Below are 15,929 nucleotides of genomic sequence, written 5' to 3' on the forward strand. Positions count from 1 at the left end.
GGACGATATGCCGGAAGTGGGGCACGCCAGACGTGCACCTCAGGGCGTCCCGACTAAATTACAGGCTACGCCCATTTATGTCCCGAGCACGGGATCCACAAGCAGCGGCAACGAATGCGCTAACCATTTCGTGGGAGGAGTACAAGCTCCTATACGTATTTCCACCCGTTTCTCTCATACCGAGGATCCTAGGGAAAATCAAGCAGGAAGGATGATCAGCAGTATTAATAGCACCAGACTGGCCAAGAAGAAGCTGGTACGCGACCATCATAGAAATACTGTTCGACACACCGTGGCATCCTCCAGAGCAAAGAGACCTGCTATCCCAGGGGCCTTTTTTTCTACACCCAAATTCCAAGTCTCTACATTTGACGGCTTGGCCGTTGAGACCGAGGTGTGGAGGAGGAAAGGTTATTCGGAGAAGGTTATCCAGACTATGATACGGGTCAGAAAACCAGCCTCATCGGCAGTTTATTATAGAGTCTGAGAAGCGCTTCTTCACCTGTGTGAGGAGGGGCGGGTACAACCGATGCAATTGTCGGTGGCCAGAATTCTTGCATCCTTACAATCAGGCCTCGAGGTAGGATTGAGGGTAGGCTCGTTAAGGGGACAGGTGTCGGCATTAACGGTGCTGTTCCAAAAACCAATCGCAAAGAGGATGGCAGTACGTACATTCCTGCAAGGAGTCGCCCATACGACACCCCCGTTTAAACCCCCGGTCCAAACTTGGGACCTTAATTTCGTGTTAGACACTATGACGGGCCAGCCGTTCGAGCAGCTGAAGGAGATTCCTATGCGACTACTGACCTGGAAGATGGTATTCCTCGTCGCCATTACGGCAATCCGTAGGGTCTCGGAGCTGGCGGCTTTGGCTATGCAGGCGCCATATATGACCGTCCACCAGGACAAAGTGGTGCTGAGGCCATCACCCAAGTTTCTACCAAGGGTGGTATCACAGTTTCATACTAATGAAGAAAATTGTCTTGCCTTCTCTTTGTCCAGATCCAGTACACAAAGAGGAAAAAATGCTGCACCACCTGGACATAGTAAGGGCGCTGAGGATCTATGTGAAAAGTACAAAGGCGCTTCGTAGGACCGACACCCTCTTCGTTATTCCGGAGGGGACCCGAAGGGGCTTGGCAGCCTCAAGTCACCCTACCCAAATGGATAGGGTCCCTGATAACAGAGACATATCGCACCTCAGGGCGCTCGCCGCCATTTCGGGTTACGGCCCACTCCACACGGGCGGTAGGGGCTTACCGGGCAGTCCGTCACGGAGCCTCAGCCCTTCAGGAGGGTAAGGCAGCCACCTGGACTTCCTTACATATGTTCTCAAAATCTTATAAGGTCCACACAGCTGCATCATCTGACGCCGCTCTTGGCCGGAAGATCTTGCAGGCGGCGGTCGTTGACCGCACAGCCGAACTTTGAATGCCCACCCAATATATTGTTTTCGGGACTGCTTGTGGACGTCCCATGGTCTAGGCTGTGGCCCCCAATGATACGGACGAGAAACAGATATTTTTGGTATAACTTACCGTAAAATCTCTTTCTCGTCGCGTTCATTGGGGGCCACAGCACCCACCCCTTATTTATTTAGGCGGTTGCTGGAACTTTCTGTTCTTCGGTCATGGTTCGGCAGAAAATTGTGCCAAAGAGTTCGTTTTGGTATGTATAAAACATAATATGTATAATTTGACTCCCACTGGCTTCCTACTGCTTGCAGACAGACTAATTAGCTGAGTGCCTGCAGGGGGGATATAGCCAGGTGGGGAGGAGCTAACACTTTTTTGCTTAGTGTCGCCTCCTAGGGCAGTGGCTATATCCCATGGTCTAGGCTGTGGCCCCCAATGAACGCGACGAGAAAGAGATTTTACGGTAAGTTATACCAAAAATATCTGTTTCTCATATTGTGACATCTACTGTCACTGGTGCATGAACCGTAAGGGTTTGTAAAGACTAGATAGCACCTTTATCTGTACTCTCTATAGTGCATATGAGCATTATAGAGAAGACCCATCTTAATGAGCCAAAGCACGCCTGCTAAGAGTGGCTATAATGGTTTATTGCAAAAAAATTGAAAAGTTGTTGAATTTTTGGATTGACCCATTCAGTTACTACCGAGCACAGTAATACTAATAGTGTTACTTAAGGGTTATTTCCCAAACTGATTTGATGAAGCAGTTTTAGTACAAGTAGTACTCGGGATCAGAGATGAGTCAGCACGCTCAGTAAGGGCAATTACTCAAGCGAGCCTCGCTCATCTCGAGTAACTACCTTCTCAGAGTGTGCTTGGGGAAGTGGGGGGGGGGAGAGATATCACTCTCCCCCACAGAGAACAAAGGATCTGAGTGCAGATAATAGCCTCTGCTATTATCTGCGTTCAGGGAAGGCTTCATTTACATACATAATTAGTATTTAAGTAGCTGAGTAGCTACTTAAATACCACTTATTTTTTATGCAAAATAATCGCTCAAAGCTGTCGCTCAAACGGTCGTTTGAGCGATTATCTGCTCATGAAATGGGCCTTTAGGCTGCCTGTCCAGGGGCGATCGCTCTGCAAAGCTTTCCATAGGGTTGCTATGAAAAGCGCAGCTCCGGTGTCCACGAGCAGAGAATCATAGCAATTCTCTGCAAGATTTTAAACTGCAACGCTACACAGAATCCATGTAAAAGCCTTGGTTGTTGTGATGCCATCTTCCATAAAAGTAGCTCTAGCTATGTTTAAGAACAGACTAGTTTTATTAATGTGGTTTTGCAGATGTGCTGGTGGAGCAACTGTCAGTTCAGCTTTGTAACAATGTGAATACATCTTTGTTTCTTTTTGTGAAGCCAATCTGTCTTTACATTCTTGTTTCTCCTCCTCCCCACAGCTCCGTCCTCCACCCCCAGCAGTGTACCTGTTTGTTCTGGATGTATCCTACAATGCTGTTGAATCTGGCTATCTCCAATATTTCTCCCAGTCGCTTTTGGATAATCTAGACAAGTAGGTATAACAGTTTACACCAGGATGGCATTGAGAACCAATCTATATATATAAAATTGATTGTATGCGTGTCTGTCTGTCTGTTTGTCCTTTATGCGCTACTACACCATTCATCCGATCGCCATGAAACTTTGGGAAGTTGCTGAGTACACTCCTGGGAAGATTATAGGCATAGTACAACTATCCTACGATAAATGGCGCATGTTGGAGCGTCGTCGACAGTTACGCCCCCCCACGTAGATCATTCGATTTCCATCATTGCCACTAATTCTCTCACTTCCCGATGTCGTAGAAACATGAAATTTGGCACGAGCATTGATTGTCATAAATAGGAAAAGGTAATGAGTCCCAACCCGATTATTCAATTCTAAGCGCCAAAGAATTAGCGTCCAAATTTTACGCACGGAATCTAATTCTCTCACTACCCAATGTCATAGAAACTTGAAATTTGGCACGAGCATTGATTATGTCATAAATAGGAAAAGTTAATGTGTCCCAACTCGATTATTCGATTCTATGCGCAAAAGAATTAGCGTCCAAATTTTACGTACGGAATCTAATTCTCTCACTTCCCAATGTCATAGAAACTTGAAATTTGGCACGAGCATTGATTATGTCATAAATAGGAAAAGGTAATGAGTCCCAACCCGATTATTCAATTCTAAGCGCCAAAGAATTAGCATCCAAATTTTACGTACAGAATCTAATTCTCTCACTTCCCGGTGTCATAGAAACTTGAAATTTGGCATGAGCATTGATTATGTCATAAATAGGAAAAGTTAATTGGTCCCAACTCGATTATTAAATTCTAAGCGCAAAAGAATTAGCATCCAAATTTTACTTACGGAATGTAATTCTCTCACTTCCCACTTCTAATTCTCTCACTTCAATTCTAAAAGCTAAAGGAATTAGCGTCCAAATTTTACGTACGGAATCTAATTCTCTCACTTCCTGATGTCATCTCTCTCTCTATATATATATATATATATATATATATATATATATATATATATATATATATATATATATATATATATATATATATATATATATATATATATATATATATAAAATGTATGTCTGTCTGTCTGTTTGTCCTTAATGCATTACTACACTAGATATATAAAAACGAATGAATGTATGTAGGTCTGTCTTTGCAGCAACGCGCGACGGGTCAGCTAGTGTTATAAAGTTTTGTTTCACTACAATTCTATGCTATCTGTCTTGTAATTTATTTTAAAAAATTGTGTGTGTGTGCGTGCATACACACACACCAGTCTGCTTTTTAATATAACTTACAAGTTCCAACTGTGTCAGTTTTTTTTCGTATTTTTTTCGGAGTGTTTTCAGCAGCTACATTGTTTAATTAAATGGCAGTGGCAATAACTATATCTCCCATGATTCCCCACTTCCAAGTCCCTCCTTTTAAGACCAGCTGCCCTTCTCCTGTCCAGGTTGCATTCTTAGCAGCCAAGGCAAGTGGAGGGGAGGCAGGAGAAAAGACAGCAGGCACAAGAATCCAAGGCCCAAGACACAGACACCAAGCGGCCAGCAGGGGGGCAGGGCAGTGCAGGAGATTTCTCTCCTCTCGCTCCCCCGCCCCTCTCCATTGAGATACACAGCGGCCGTTTGCTATTGAACGGCGGCTGTTTGAACTGCATGATGAGCGATGATGCTCATCGTTAAGTTTAAACAGCCGCCGTTCCATAGTGAACGGCCGCTGTGTATCTCAATGGAGAGGGGCGGGAGGAGAGAAATCTCCTGCACTAGCCCTGCCCCCCCCCTACTGGCCGCTTCGTGTGTGAGCCAGCTCTGCTAGTTCCCGTGCAGGAGCACGGGAGGCAGAGACACAGGGACAAGTGTCGGGGATCGTTTGCCTGACACTCATCCAGTATAAATGGGCCTTAAGTTCCATTTTCTGTGACACCCGCAGCACATTTTCATGAGGCGTGTGTGGATGACCAGTCCTTTTATGTATGCACATGCAACCAAGTTCAACAGATTTTCTGTGCCACTTGTAAATTTGCTTCTGCCAAGGCGGATGCTTTTGGAATTCATGTTGCACTGAGACAATGGATTCACACTTGGCAAACTCAAGCACACAAACTATTTCTCCTGCGGTGTCACCATTTACCTATAAACTGTAAACAACAAGAAGCAGCGCTGCAGTGTGGTGGACAATGGAACTTACCGCTATGTCATAAACTTTCAACCTTCCTCTTTTTCAGTGATGTGCTGATTGCGTACTTTTGTTTTGTAGCTTGTTTGTAATTACATTTCCAAATCTGCTCCTTTTGTAAATGACCCCGTATATTAGTAAATTTATTGCTGCTTTCTAAAACTATAAGCATTTTATTTTTTAAGCGCCAAATAACCCATTTAATTTCCTATGTAAATGACCTTGTGTATCAGTAGTAGGACAACAACACCGAATAGTTGTTTGACTAAATGCATCCTTGTTTGTTTTAAGGTTAAGGGGAGATTCAAGAACAAAGATTGGCTTCATAACATTTGATAGCACTGTGCATTTCTACAACCTACAAGAAGGTCTTTCTCAGCCGCAGATGCTAATCGTATCTGATGTAGATGGTAAGTAAGAAACGGAGTAAGGCAGAAAGAGGAACTGGCATGATTAATTTTATTTCAACCCTTTCCAATCTAGTGTCTGCCTTCATTCGACATTAAGATTTCCCTGCATAGCTCACATGTCGGATGAGGGCCGACACATGTTTCTAACAGTCTGCAGGACGGCGCTCCGATGTTTGAGGCTGTTTTGCATATGTATGCTAACAGTCTGCAGGACAGTACTCCGATGTCGTGGGCTGTCGTGCTGCATATGTACGCTAACAGTCTGCAGGACAGTACTCCGATGTCGTGGGCTGTCGTGCTGCATATGTACGCTAACAGTCTGCAGGACGGTACTCCGATGTCGTGGGCTGTCGTGCTGCATATGTACGCTAACAGTCTGCAGGACAGTACTCCGATGTCGTGGGCTGTCATGCTGCATATGTACGCTAACAGTCTGCAGGACAGTACTCCGATGTCGTGGGCTGTCATGCTGCATATGTACGCTAACAGTCTGCAGAACAGTAGTCCGATGTCGTGGGCTGTCATGCTGCATATGTACGCTAACAGTCTGCAGGACAGTAGTCCGATGTCGTGGGCTGTCATGCTGCATATGTACGCTAACAGTCTGCAGGACGGTAGTCCGATGTCGTGGGCTGTCGTGCTGCATATGTACGCTAACAGTCTGCAGGACAGTAGTCCGATGTCGTGGGCTGTCATGCTGCATATGTACGCTAACAGTCTGCAGGACAGTAGTCCGATGTCGTGGGCTGTCATGCTGCATATGTACGCTAACAGTCTGCAGGACAGTACTCCGATGTCGTGGGCTGCCGTGCTGCATATGTACGCTAACAGTCTGCAGGACAGTACTCCGATGTCGTGGGCTGTCGTGCTGCATATGTACGCTAACAGTCTGCAGGACAGTACTCCGATGTCGTGGGCTGTCATACTGCATATGTACGCTAACAGTCGGCAGGACAGTACTCCGATGTCGTGGGCTGTCATACTGCATATGTACGCTAACAGTCGGCAGGACAGTACTCCGATGTCGTGGGCTGTCGTGCTTCATTTGTACGCTAACAGTCTGCAGGACAGTACTCTGATATCGTGGGCTGTCATACTGCATATGTACGCTAACAGTCGGCAGGACAGTACTCCGATGTCGTGGGCTGTCATACTGCATATGTACGCTAACAGTCGGCAGGACAGTACTCCGATGTCGTGGGCTGTCATGCTGCATATGTACGCTAACAGTCGGCAGGACAGTACTCCGATGTCGTGGGCTGTCGTGCTGCATATGTACGCTAACAGTCGGCAGGACAGTACTCCGATGTCGTGGGCTGTCGTGCTGCATATGTACGCTAACAGTCGGCAGGACAGTACTCCGATGTCGTGGGCTGTCGTGCTGCATATGTACGCTAACAGTATGCAGGATAGCACATTCTTATGTGTTTCTGTTGAGTAATTCCAAGGAATCCACAATGCTTTCCCATCCAAAATAAGTAAGGGGAGGGGAATGTGCAGGTGGCAGGGAAATCAAACACTCAGCCATGATTTTTTAAGCATTTTATGTAGTAGCAACCACCTCAACAAACCTTGAGTTCCCATCTCTGAGACTGGAGGAATAACGCTGAACAGACCACTCTCCTCTTGTCCAGATTTACTACTTGTTAACCTTTATAGATTATCCTTGTCAATCTTAAAAGGGGTATTCTTATTGTATTTATTAGACCCCTCTGTATGAATTGGCTACAGCATATGTAGCACACTGTGGATGCTTTATGGTCCCAGCCACCGATTGTGTAGGGGACTGCAACACAACCCCACTAATAAGATTTGTTCTCATGATTAGCTAAGATTCCAGAAGTTGCAACATATCATTATGTTATAGCCTATGTCAATACAGTATGAGATTGGAATCGCCATTCAAGCAAGGGTTATTTATAATAAAGGGATGATGGAGAGCTGTCAAAGCTACATTTAGCAACTGGGATCATAAGACGGACTCTTCATTTGTCCGCACACTGACAGGTTGTTACTGCAGAGTGTAAGATGGAATGTGTTCTAAAGCCTTTGGATAAAGCCGGATCTTTCTACATGCTAGCATACAATTATCCCTGCCGTGTGTGCCAGCCATCTGAGTGCTGTAATGTAGGAGTGTTCTTTTCATGTTCTAACATATTCTTTGTCACATACACCTGCTTCCTTTTTGAGCCAAATGCAGTTTCATTTTCTCCATCTGTGAGCACCAACCGTGCCAAGTGCTTTCTTATAAAAGTGCACCTCTCCTTTACAGTCTGTTGGGTGATGTGTGGATTAATGGCTAAAGTTCTGAATAGTAGTGATATGGCTAGTTTCAGTAATCGGGCTTTGGGAAAAGTATAACCAAGTCACTCCTCTTTGCGGCCAACTGCAAAATGTAGATCCTCCCCTACTGATCATGTACTATGTCATAAATGTCTTTGATGGAGATAGCCCTTTAAACTTTGACTCAGTGGTTCTACCATTGCTCTTGTCAGTGTTATGACACTAAGGCCTCATGTCCACGGGCAAAAGAAGAATTAAAATCCGCAGCGGATTTTAACTCTTCTCCTACCGGCGGATGGTCAATAAAAGTGATTTTTTTTTTTTATTTTTTATTTTTTTTTTTTTTTAAATGGAGCATGAAAAAATCTGGACCATGCTCCATTTTCGTGCAGGCTCCCGCGGGGACGGCTCCCGCAGGCTTCTATTGAAGCCTATGAAAGCCGTCCGGATCCGCGGGAGACCTAAAATAAGAATATACTCACCTGCTCCGGATCTTCCCTTCGCTGCGGCTTCATCTTCTCTCCGTCGCGGCCGGATCTTTTTTCTTCAGGCCGGCGCATGCACGCGGCACGCAACCGACGTGCCATGCACCTCTGCTGGGCCGAGTAAAGAAGATCCGGCCGCGACGGAGAGAAGATGAAGCCGCAGCGAAGGGAAGATCCGGAGCGTGCGAGAGGTGAGTTTATTCTTATTTTAAGCGCTCATGTCCGCGGGGCAGGAGGGACCCGCTACGGATTCTACATGGAGAATCCGGAGCGGGCCCGATTTTCCCCGTGGATATGAGGCTTTAGGTCACATGGGCATTTTTAACGTGAGTTTTTCTGCACATCAAAAAATTTGCACTAGATAGAACCAATGCTTTTCAATAGCAGCGGGCACATGTGCGAATTTTACATGCGGAAAAACGCCTGTGGCGAAATTTAAAGCACACCGGTTCGCAGAACGCATGTAACTGCGGCAAACCGGTGATCTGTGTATGTGAAACCCCTATATACTTTTGCATCCAGGGATTTCACCTTGCGCCAATGGGGCCAGCAGCAGCAGCACTGACCCTATTGAGAACATGTACTGAAGATCGCTGCTCTCTGCCACAGCTGTGACAGCTGTGGCTGAGGAGCGCGATGTTCTCCTGATTGAATTCAATGGGCTGCCGGCAAGAGCTGCAGTTATTTTCGGGGAAGGGCTTCAAATATAAGCCCTTCCCTGAAAACCATCCAAAAATGTGTGTTTAAAAAAAAAAATCTATACTCCCCTCTCTGCAGCTGCCAGGGCTCAGCCGCGTCCAGCCAGCTCTTCTCCTGCACTGCTCTGAGTAGTATTCAGCAGGCGGGAATTTAAAATCCCCTCCTGCTGAATAGCCTGCCTCTGATTGGCTGAGCACTGTGACCAATCACAGGCAGCTCTCTGCTATTGAATGACAGCTGAGAGCTGCCTCTGATTGGTCCCTGCGCTCAGCCAATCAGAGGCAGCATTCACCCATTCATGAATTAATTGGGAGAACAATGAATTCAATGGGAGAACATCGCGCTCCTCTGCCATAGCTGTGGCAGAGGATTTCTTCATCTCTGCGGGGAGTCTCATTGTCACTGCTGTCAGTGTCCAGTGACAATTGGACTCGCTGTGGAGATGAAGAAATCCTCTGCCACAGCTGTCAGTCGCAGCAGGGGATAGCGGGAAACACCCGTGTGACCGAGCCCTTTTGAGCCGATAAATGCTGCTAGCAGCTTTTCTTCTGCCATGACGCCCGCTTAGGTCATGCAAATTTTTGAACGCATGAAATGGCATTTGAGTGGTGTGGTAACTTAAAGGGAACGTATGGTCAGAAAATGGCATTATTTAAATGTTTTTTTTCATTCTAAGCATGTAGTTTTATACTTTTTAGCAGTGATTGTGTCTACATAAAATTCTTAAAATATTCAACGGTTTTTTTTTCCCTACACTGGTCGCTAGAGCATACACTATAAGTAGAAGTTGCCTACTTCTCGTTTTGTCTGCTTTACTGTATAGATTGTGACAGTATCAGCAGATGGCAATTGATATGACAGCTGCACCTGACTGCTGGAGGCTTGGAAAAGGCAGGATAGCAGCACTAAACAATACAGGAGCCTCAGTATGCATCTTCCATTCTCTTCCTGGTCTATATGCCATCATTTCCTGGAAATTAGTCTGTCCCAGATTTCTTTTTAAAGTGACATGTTTGAATTACCATAAAACATTCTGCTGCACTGTCTGTATAAGGAAAGAATTGTGTTCCTCCAAAATAGCTACCACCGGGAAGCTTCTAAAAATGTAAGAAAAGTTACAATATTAAGACATTATTTTTCTTCTACATATTTAGATCTAATTTAAATAGAATTACATGCAGGACGCATTTCCTTCTCAGACTGTAAAAAGATTTCCCCAAGTTACTATATTCTATTGAACCTGCCTTCAGCTGTTGAGCAGTAACCACACCTGGATGAGCGCTGCAGCCACTTAGCAATCAGTAGGGGTATCGGCACTCGGACGCCAGCCATTATAACTTCTTACATGGCATGTCAAAAGTTTTTCAAAAGCAGAGTTACTCTTGGATCTTTTTTCCCCAAACACCTTTGCATATGCTGTTTTTTTTTCTGATCCGGGTCAGTCTGGACAAGGAGACTTTGTAGATTAAAAGATTGTCTTGCTTTCTTTCAGAAATATTCTTGCCTACACCTGATGGCTTACTTGTAAATCTTCATGAAAGCTTGGAGGTGAGTTTTTCTTTTTTCCCCTTCCTTTCAACATTTCCTCACTTTTTCTCACTATACTGATTGGCTGAGGGCAGCAGACTGACAAAAAGCTTCCTATTGTACATCCTTTTCTGTTAAATGCTACGTTCAGAAATCTGCATCCCACAATTCTGTTTCAGGGGGATTGTTTAATTTTAGCTTTTGGCATCTGCAAGGTTTTGTTTTTTTTTTATGATCTGTTGCTATTATAGATCTTACTAGTAATTATTAGGACATTATAGTAGCAGTGTTTCTGGTTGCACATCACACACACAGTAGCTTGATTACCACACAAGACACACAGCTGGGCTCCTCCCACAGCAGTGACATCACCGCTGGTCCTTTAGCCCACTTGATCTCTGTGGTGGTGGTTGGTCAGTGCGTTCTGTCAGAGTTGTGTAGGAAATTATAGTACCAGTGATTCTGGTGGCGCAATGCACCACACAGCTCTGCTACATGGTACATGCATCATAATCCCCACACATCACACACACAGCAGCTTGATTGCCACACAAGACAAACACAGCTTGGCTCCTCCCACAGCAGTGACATCACCACAGATCCTTCAGCCGGCCAGATCTCTGTGGTGGTGGTAGGTCAGTGTGTTCTGTTAGGACTGCTGAGTTGTGTCTGACATAATAGAGGTTTAGTTGTATTTTCATTTTGTTATTTTTGTCCTCCCCTTTTCAAGAGTCCTAACTGTGTTGTTCTTCTGTCGGTCAGACTCTGTTTTTTTTAAATATGTTGTAGGACCTTCAATGACTTCACCAGGGCGCGGAGCACATACATACATACATACATACATACATACATACATACATACATACATACATACATACATACTCATTCACAGACAAGTGGTTGTTAGTAGTTTGATCTAAAGTTGCTCTCTCATGACGAGAACAATTTAAGGGTATCATCTAGAGATGAGCGAACGTGCTTGTTTAGGGCAATTGCTCGAACAAGCATCGCTTTTTTTCGGGTAACTGCCTACTCGGGCGAAAAGATTCAGGGAAGGGAGGGGGGGGGGTCGCCAGGAAAAAAAGCAATGCTTAATCGAGTAATTGCTCTAAACGAGCACGTTTGCTCATCTTTAGTATCATCACACGTGAACGTAGCCTAATCGTTGTTTATAACAAATGGGTACACGTGTATTCTAATTTACAATGCTGAAATGTTTTAACCAAAGTTACACTAAATGTTAATATATTACTTTTACTGTTTTGCTGGTTAGCTGATCAAAGATCTGTTGACTGCTTTACCTGGCATGTTTACCAACACAAGGGAAACTCACAGTGCTCTTGGCCCTGCACTTCAAGGGGCTTGTAAATTGATGTCTCCCACTGGAGGAAGAGTATCGGTATTCCAGACTCAGCTGCCATCTTTAGGAGCTGGACTTTTACAATCTAGAGAAGATCCAAACCAAAGATCCAGCTTAAAGGTACAGTGTCCCTTGTGTTAAACTAAAAAGTATGAAATGAAAAACTAAATATGAAATACAAAGAGCTCGATGACACTTTATTCTCTTATGCTCAGACTGTTGCAAATACTAATGACTAAGGCCTCATGTCCACGGGGAAAATCAGGCCCGCTACGGATTCTCCATGGAGAATCCATAGCGGGTCCCTCCTGCCCCGCGGACATGAGGGCTGAAAATAACAATTACTCACCTCTCCGCACGCTCTGGATCTTCCCTTCTTCGCGGCTTGATCTTCTCTCTGTCGCGGCCGGATCTTCTTTCTTCGGCACGGCGGATGTGCTCGGCTCGCTGGCACATCCACCGGCCCGAAGAAAGAAGATCCGGAGCGTCTGGAGCAGGTGAGTTTAATTCTGGTGCGGGTCTCCCGTGGATCCGGACGCCTTCCATAGGCTTCAATAGAAGCCTGCGGGAGACCCGCACTAAAATGGAGCTTGTCTGGATTTTTTCCTGCACGCAGGACCCATGCCTGCAGAGAAAAATGACATCCGCAGATATTTAACTACCTGCGGGTGTCTAATGCATCCCTATAGGGCATGGATCCGCGTGCAGGAAAAACGCTGCAGATTGTAAATGTTAATTTGCCTGTGGACATGAGGCCTAAAAGACCTATTCACTATCCTGACTTGTCTATTTTAGTAAATACTTGTATTCTTCATAAAAAGTGTTTTTCTGCATTGTGCCGTTTCTCTGTTATTTCTCTTAGAAATTTTTGAATAAATTTTACAACTGGGTGTTATTTCCTTTGTCAAAGAGGAGTGTCCTTAAACAGTCTGTCATCGACTAGACAATGTGAATCTATAGGCACACACACCCAAGTGGTAAAGGCCGGTTGTCCATTTTACTAAGACCTTTCTAGGAGGAATAACGAAGAGACAGCACAGTGTGAATAAAGTGCACCAGTGTTTAGTTTATGGTGCTATGGGGATGTTACCGGCTCCTTGTAATCAGTGCACTAATCAACTATTGATGGTCTATCCTCGGGATAGGTCATCAATAGTGAAGTCCTGGAAACCCCTTTAAGACACCTGTGATAGATGGGGCCATATAGGACACTCATTAAGTATGGACGGCGTTGCTTCATTGTTCTAACCTATTGCTGCATGTTTTTTAGGGAATACAGCACTTGGGCCCTGCCACTGATTTCTATAAGAAGTTGGCGTTGGATTGTTCCGGACAACAAACGGCTGTGGACTTGTTTCTTCTAAGTTCTCAGTATTCTGATCTGGCAACACTAGGTTTGTCAAAATCATACAGTATAAATGAGTTTTGTCATTTGGTTTTAACTGTTTCAAGGTCTCAGATCTATCGTGCCTCCTTGATGGCAGAGTTTATGGGGGAAAGGAGTACCAAACAGGTTGGATATTAAACTGCCTGATCCTCTGTTCTTCCATGTGAATTACAAAATAACAAAAAAACTTCGGGGGGCGCTATACTTCGATTAACATTTTATATGCTAGTCTTAATCCAACTTGCAGCATCTTACTCAAATGCATTTTAATTAGGTGCACACTATGAGCCGGAATAGGTTTGTGCTACAATTTAAGCCAACTGTTGGTATAAACTATAGTAAATATGTGTCATAACTCAGAAAAAGAAGCCAAATATGTGCCACCTAATAGACTGCTGGGCAGCTCAATCACCATGTACCCTAGTGGCATGCAGAAAGCTAGATTGCAAATGGAGGAGCTAAATGTTCAGTGACGACTAATGTGCAGCCACTCAACTCAACCCATGTTGGGGGAGTGGTGACTGCTGATAAACTTAGTCTGCACATATGAAATGATACCAAGGATACCAGCCATACATAAGTGTGCCACACCATACAGGAATGCAACCCCTACTGGCAAAGCAGTGTATTGCCCTGTATCACCACAGAGCACCACACTGGCTGACATCCTAAGCTTCCCCAGCATCTATAGCACGCTGTATGCAGAAAAACACTAATAAATGTTAGTTCGTGGTAGGTTCGCTCCCTCTTGACATACCCAATCCACTTTTCTTGCCGCTTTTGAAAAGCGGCGAGAGAAGGGCATAAAGGCAAAAAAAAGATGGGTGCACCATAACTTCAGAATCTGTGATTTTACCTATGCAGCAGTATACACACTAATGAATTGCAAAAGGCCTCATTTATAAATAAGCAGATCAGACTTAGGCCACTCACACACCGTTTTTTACAGCATTTAGCGCGGCGTGTAAAAGGTCTCCATTGATTTCAGTGGGGCCTCTCAGGTGAGCGTTCGAACGTGGCAATTCTGTTGTGAGTTGGTGTGGATATTTGGCACAGACTCTGCATTGAAAATCCTTAGTGTCTGGACATACTTGTATGGACTTATGTAGCTACTCTTGGCTTTGCATCAAAACTGCACAGCATGGTGAATCTAGCCTTAAGGGGAAACTGTCATCATGCCGACCTGTGTATTTAAGAGCATCTATAAGATGCCATTGGTAATGTGGGTAGTATTGTACCTGCTGAATGGAACCCTAAACCCCAGTAATGGCACTCAACCAAAGTGTGTTGTATGCCAACTATGCCTCTTGCCTCCAACCCAGTTGGGGTTCCTAATTGCAGGGGGTTGTCCGTGACGTTTTGTATTTTTCCTACTGGTGACCTGTCAATAGATGATCAAGTGGCGGTCTGCTGCCCGCGATCCCTGCAGATCAGATGATTCCTGATGCTGCTGGCACTGCGGGCAGCGCAAGAAGCAGATCGTGCTGACCATATGCAGCTGCTGGGTTGGTATTCAGGCGCAGCTCCCCCCAAAAGTCCCAGGCAACCCCTCTGACATATGGTGTCACGCTGAAGAGCTTTACTACAGGCATTTCATAGATGTTACCTGGTGACAGAATAGCTTCAGTGATGCTTTTAGCGCATTGTAGAAAATGAACCAGATGCCCTCCACGTTCTATTATACGTAGAGATGAGCGAGTATACTCGCTAAGGCACTACTCGCTCGAGTAATGTGCCTTAGCCGAGTATCTCCCCGCTCGTCCCGAAAGATTCGGGTGCCGCTGCGGGGGAGAGCAGGGAGGAATGGAGGGGAGATCTCTCTCTTCCGCCCGCTCTGCCCCGCTCCCCGCCGCAACTCACCTGTCAGCTGCGGCGGCACCCGAATCTTTCAGGACGAGCGGGGAGATACTCGGCTAAGGCACATTACTCGAGCGAGTAGTGCCTTAGCGAGTATACTCGCTCATCTCTAATTATACGGTTTTCTCGATTGGTTTTCCTAGTGAATGAGGAACTAGAATATATTGTAAGATTCTGTGTTTATTTCAAAATTCTCACCACTTTCTGTTCACATCATTACTTTACTAATTGGCTTTCAGATCTCATTAGTATTATGGTGGTTTGTGACCTTTCTATAGTAAATAAGCTGTCAAAAGTACACAAAATAATGCTTTAATATACTATTTATAACTGGTTTCTTCTTCAGCTTGTGTGGCAAAGTACTCTGCGGGCTGCATCTATTACTATCCATCATTCCACCATAAGCACAACCCGGCTCAGGCAGATAAATTAAAGCAAGATCTGGATCATTATCTTACCAGAAGGATTGGCTTTGAAGCTGTAATGAGAATTCGCTGTACAAAAGGTATTTGTAATCTCCTAAATAAGCTTTTGCTGTCCTTTTGTCCAGGATGGGTCCTATAGTAGTACCTGAACAGCCTATGTGAACAGTATTCATTACTACCTACCTAATGCACACTGCCTTGTTCAACCTTTACTCTTTACTATGATTGGATTTCACTCAGTTATTTAAACCTGTCAATGGACTTTATGGAGCATACCAGTCTGACGTCTGCAGCACCTGGTTTGCTGCCATCACCTTGATTTTTGATTTTA

At 44.9% G+C, this 15,929-nt stretch overlaps 1 protein-coding gene across 1 annotated transcript in view; it reads left to right on the forward strand.

The window, feature by feature from the left end:
• SEC24B (SEC24 homolog B, COPII coat complex component) overlaps positions 1–15,929 on the forward strand; it is an 83,380-nt gene that overhangs the window by 36,343 nt on the left and 31,108 nt on the right. The window contains exons 11-16 of the mRNA XM_066573824.1: positions 2,874–2,986; positions 5,457–5,575; positions 10,535–10,590; positions 11,843–12,049; positions 13,200–13,323; positions 15,520–15,678. Coding sequence (XP_066429921.1) covers positions 2,874–2,986; positions 5,457–5,575; positions 10,535–10,590; positions 11,843–12,049; positions 13,200–13,323; positions 15,520–15,678 — 778 coding nt within the window. The remainder of the gene's footprint in view (positions 1–2,873; positions 2,987–5,456; positions 5,576–10,534; positions 10,591–11,842; positions 12,050–13,199; positions 13,324–15,519; positions 15,679–15,929) is intronic.

The sequence above is a fragment of the Eleutherodactylus coqui genome, chromosome 7, assembly GCF_035609145.1.
Source record: "Eleutherodactylus coqui strain aEleCoq1 chromosome 7, aEleCoq1.hap1, whole genome shotgun sequence".
Taxonomy (NCBI): Eukaryota; Metazoa; Chordata; class Amphibia; order Anura; family Eleutherodactylidae; genus Eleutherodactylus; species Eleutherodactylus coqui.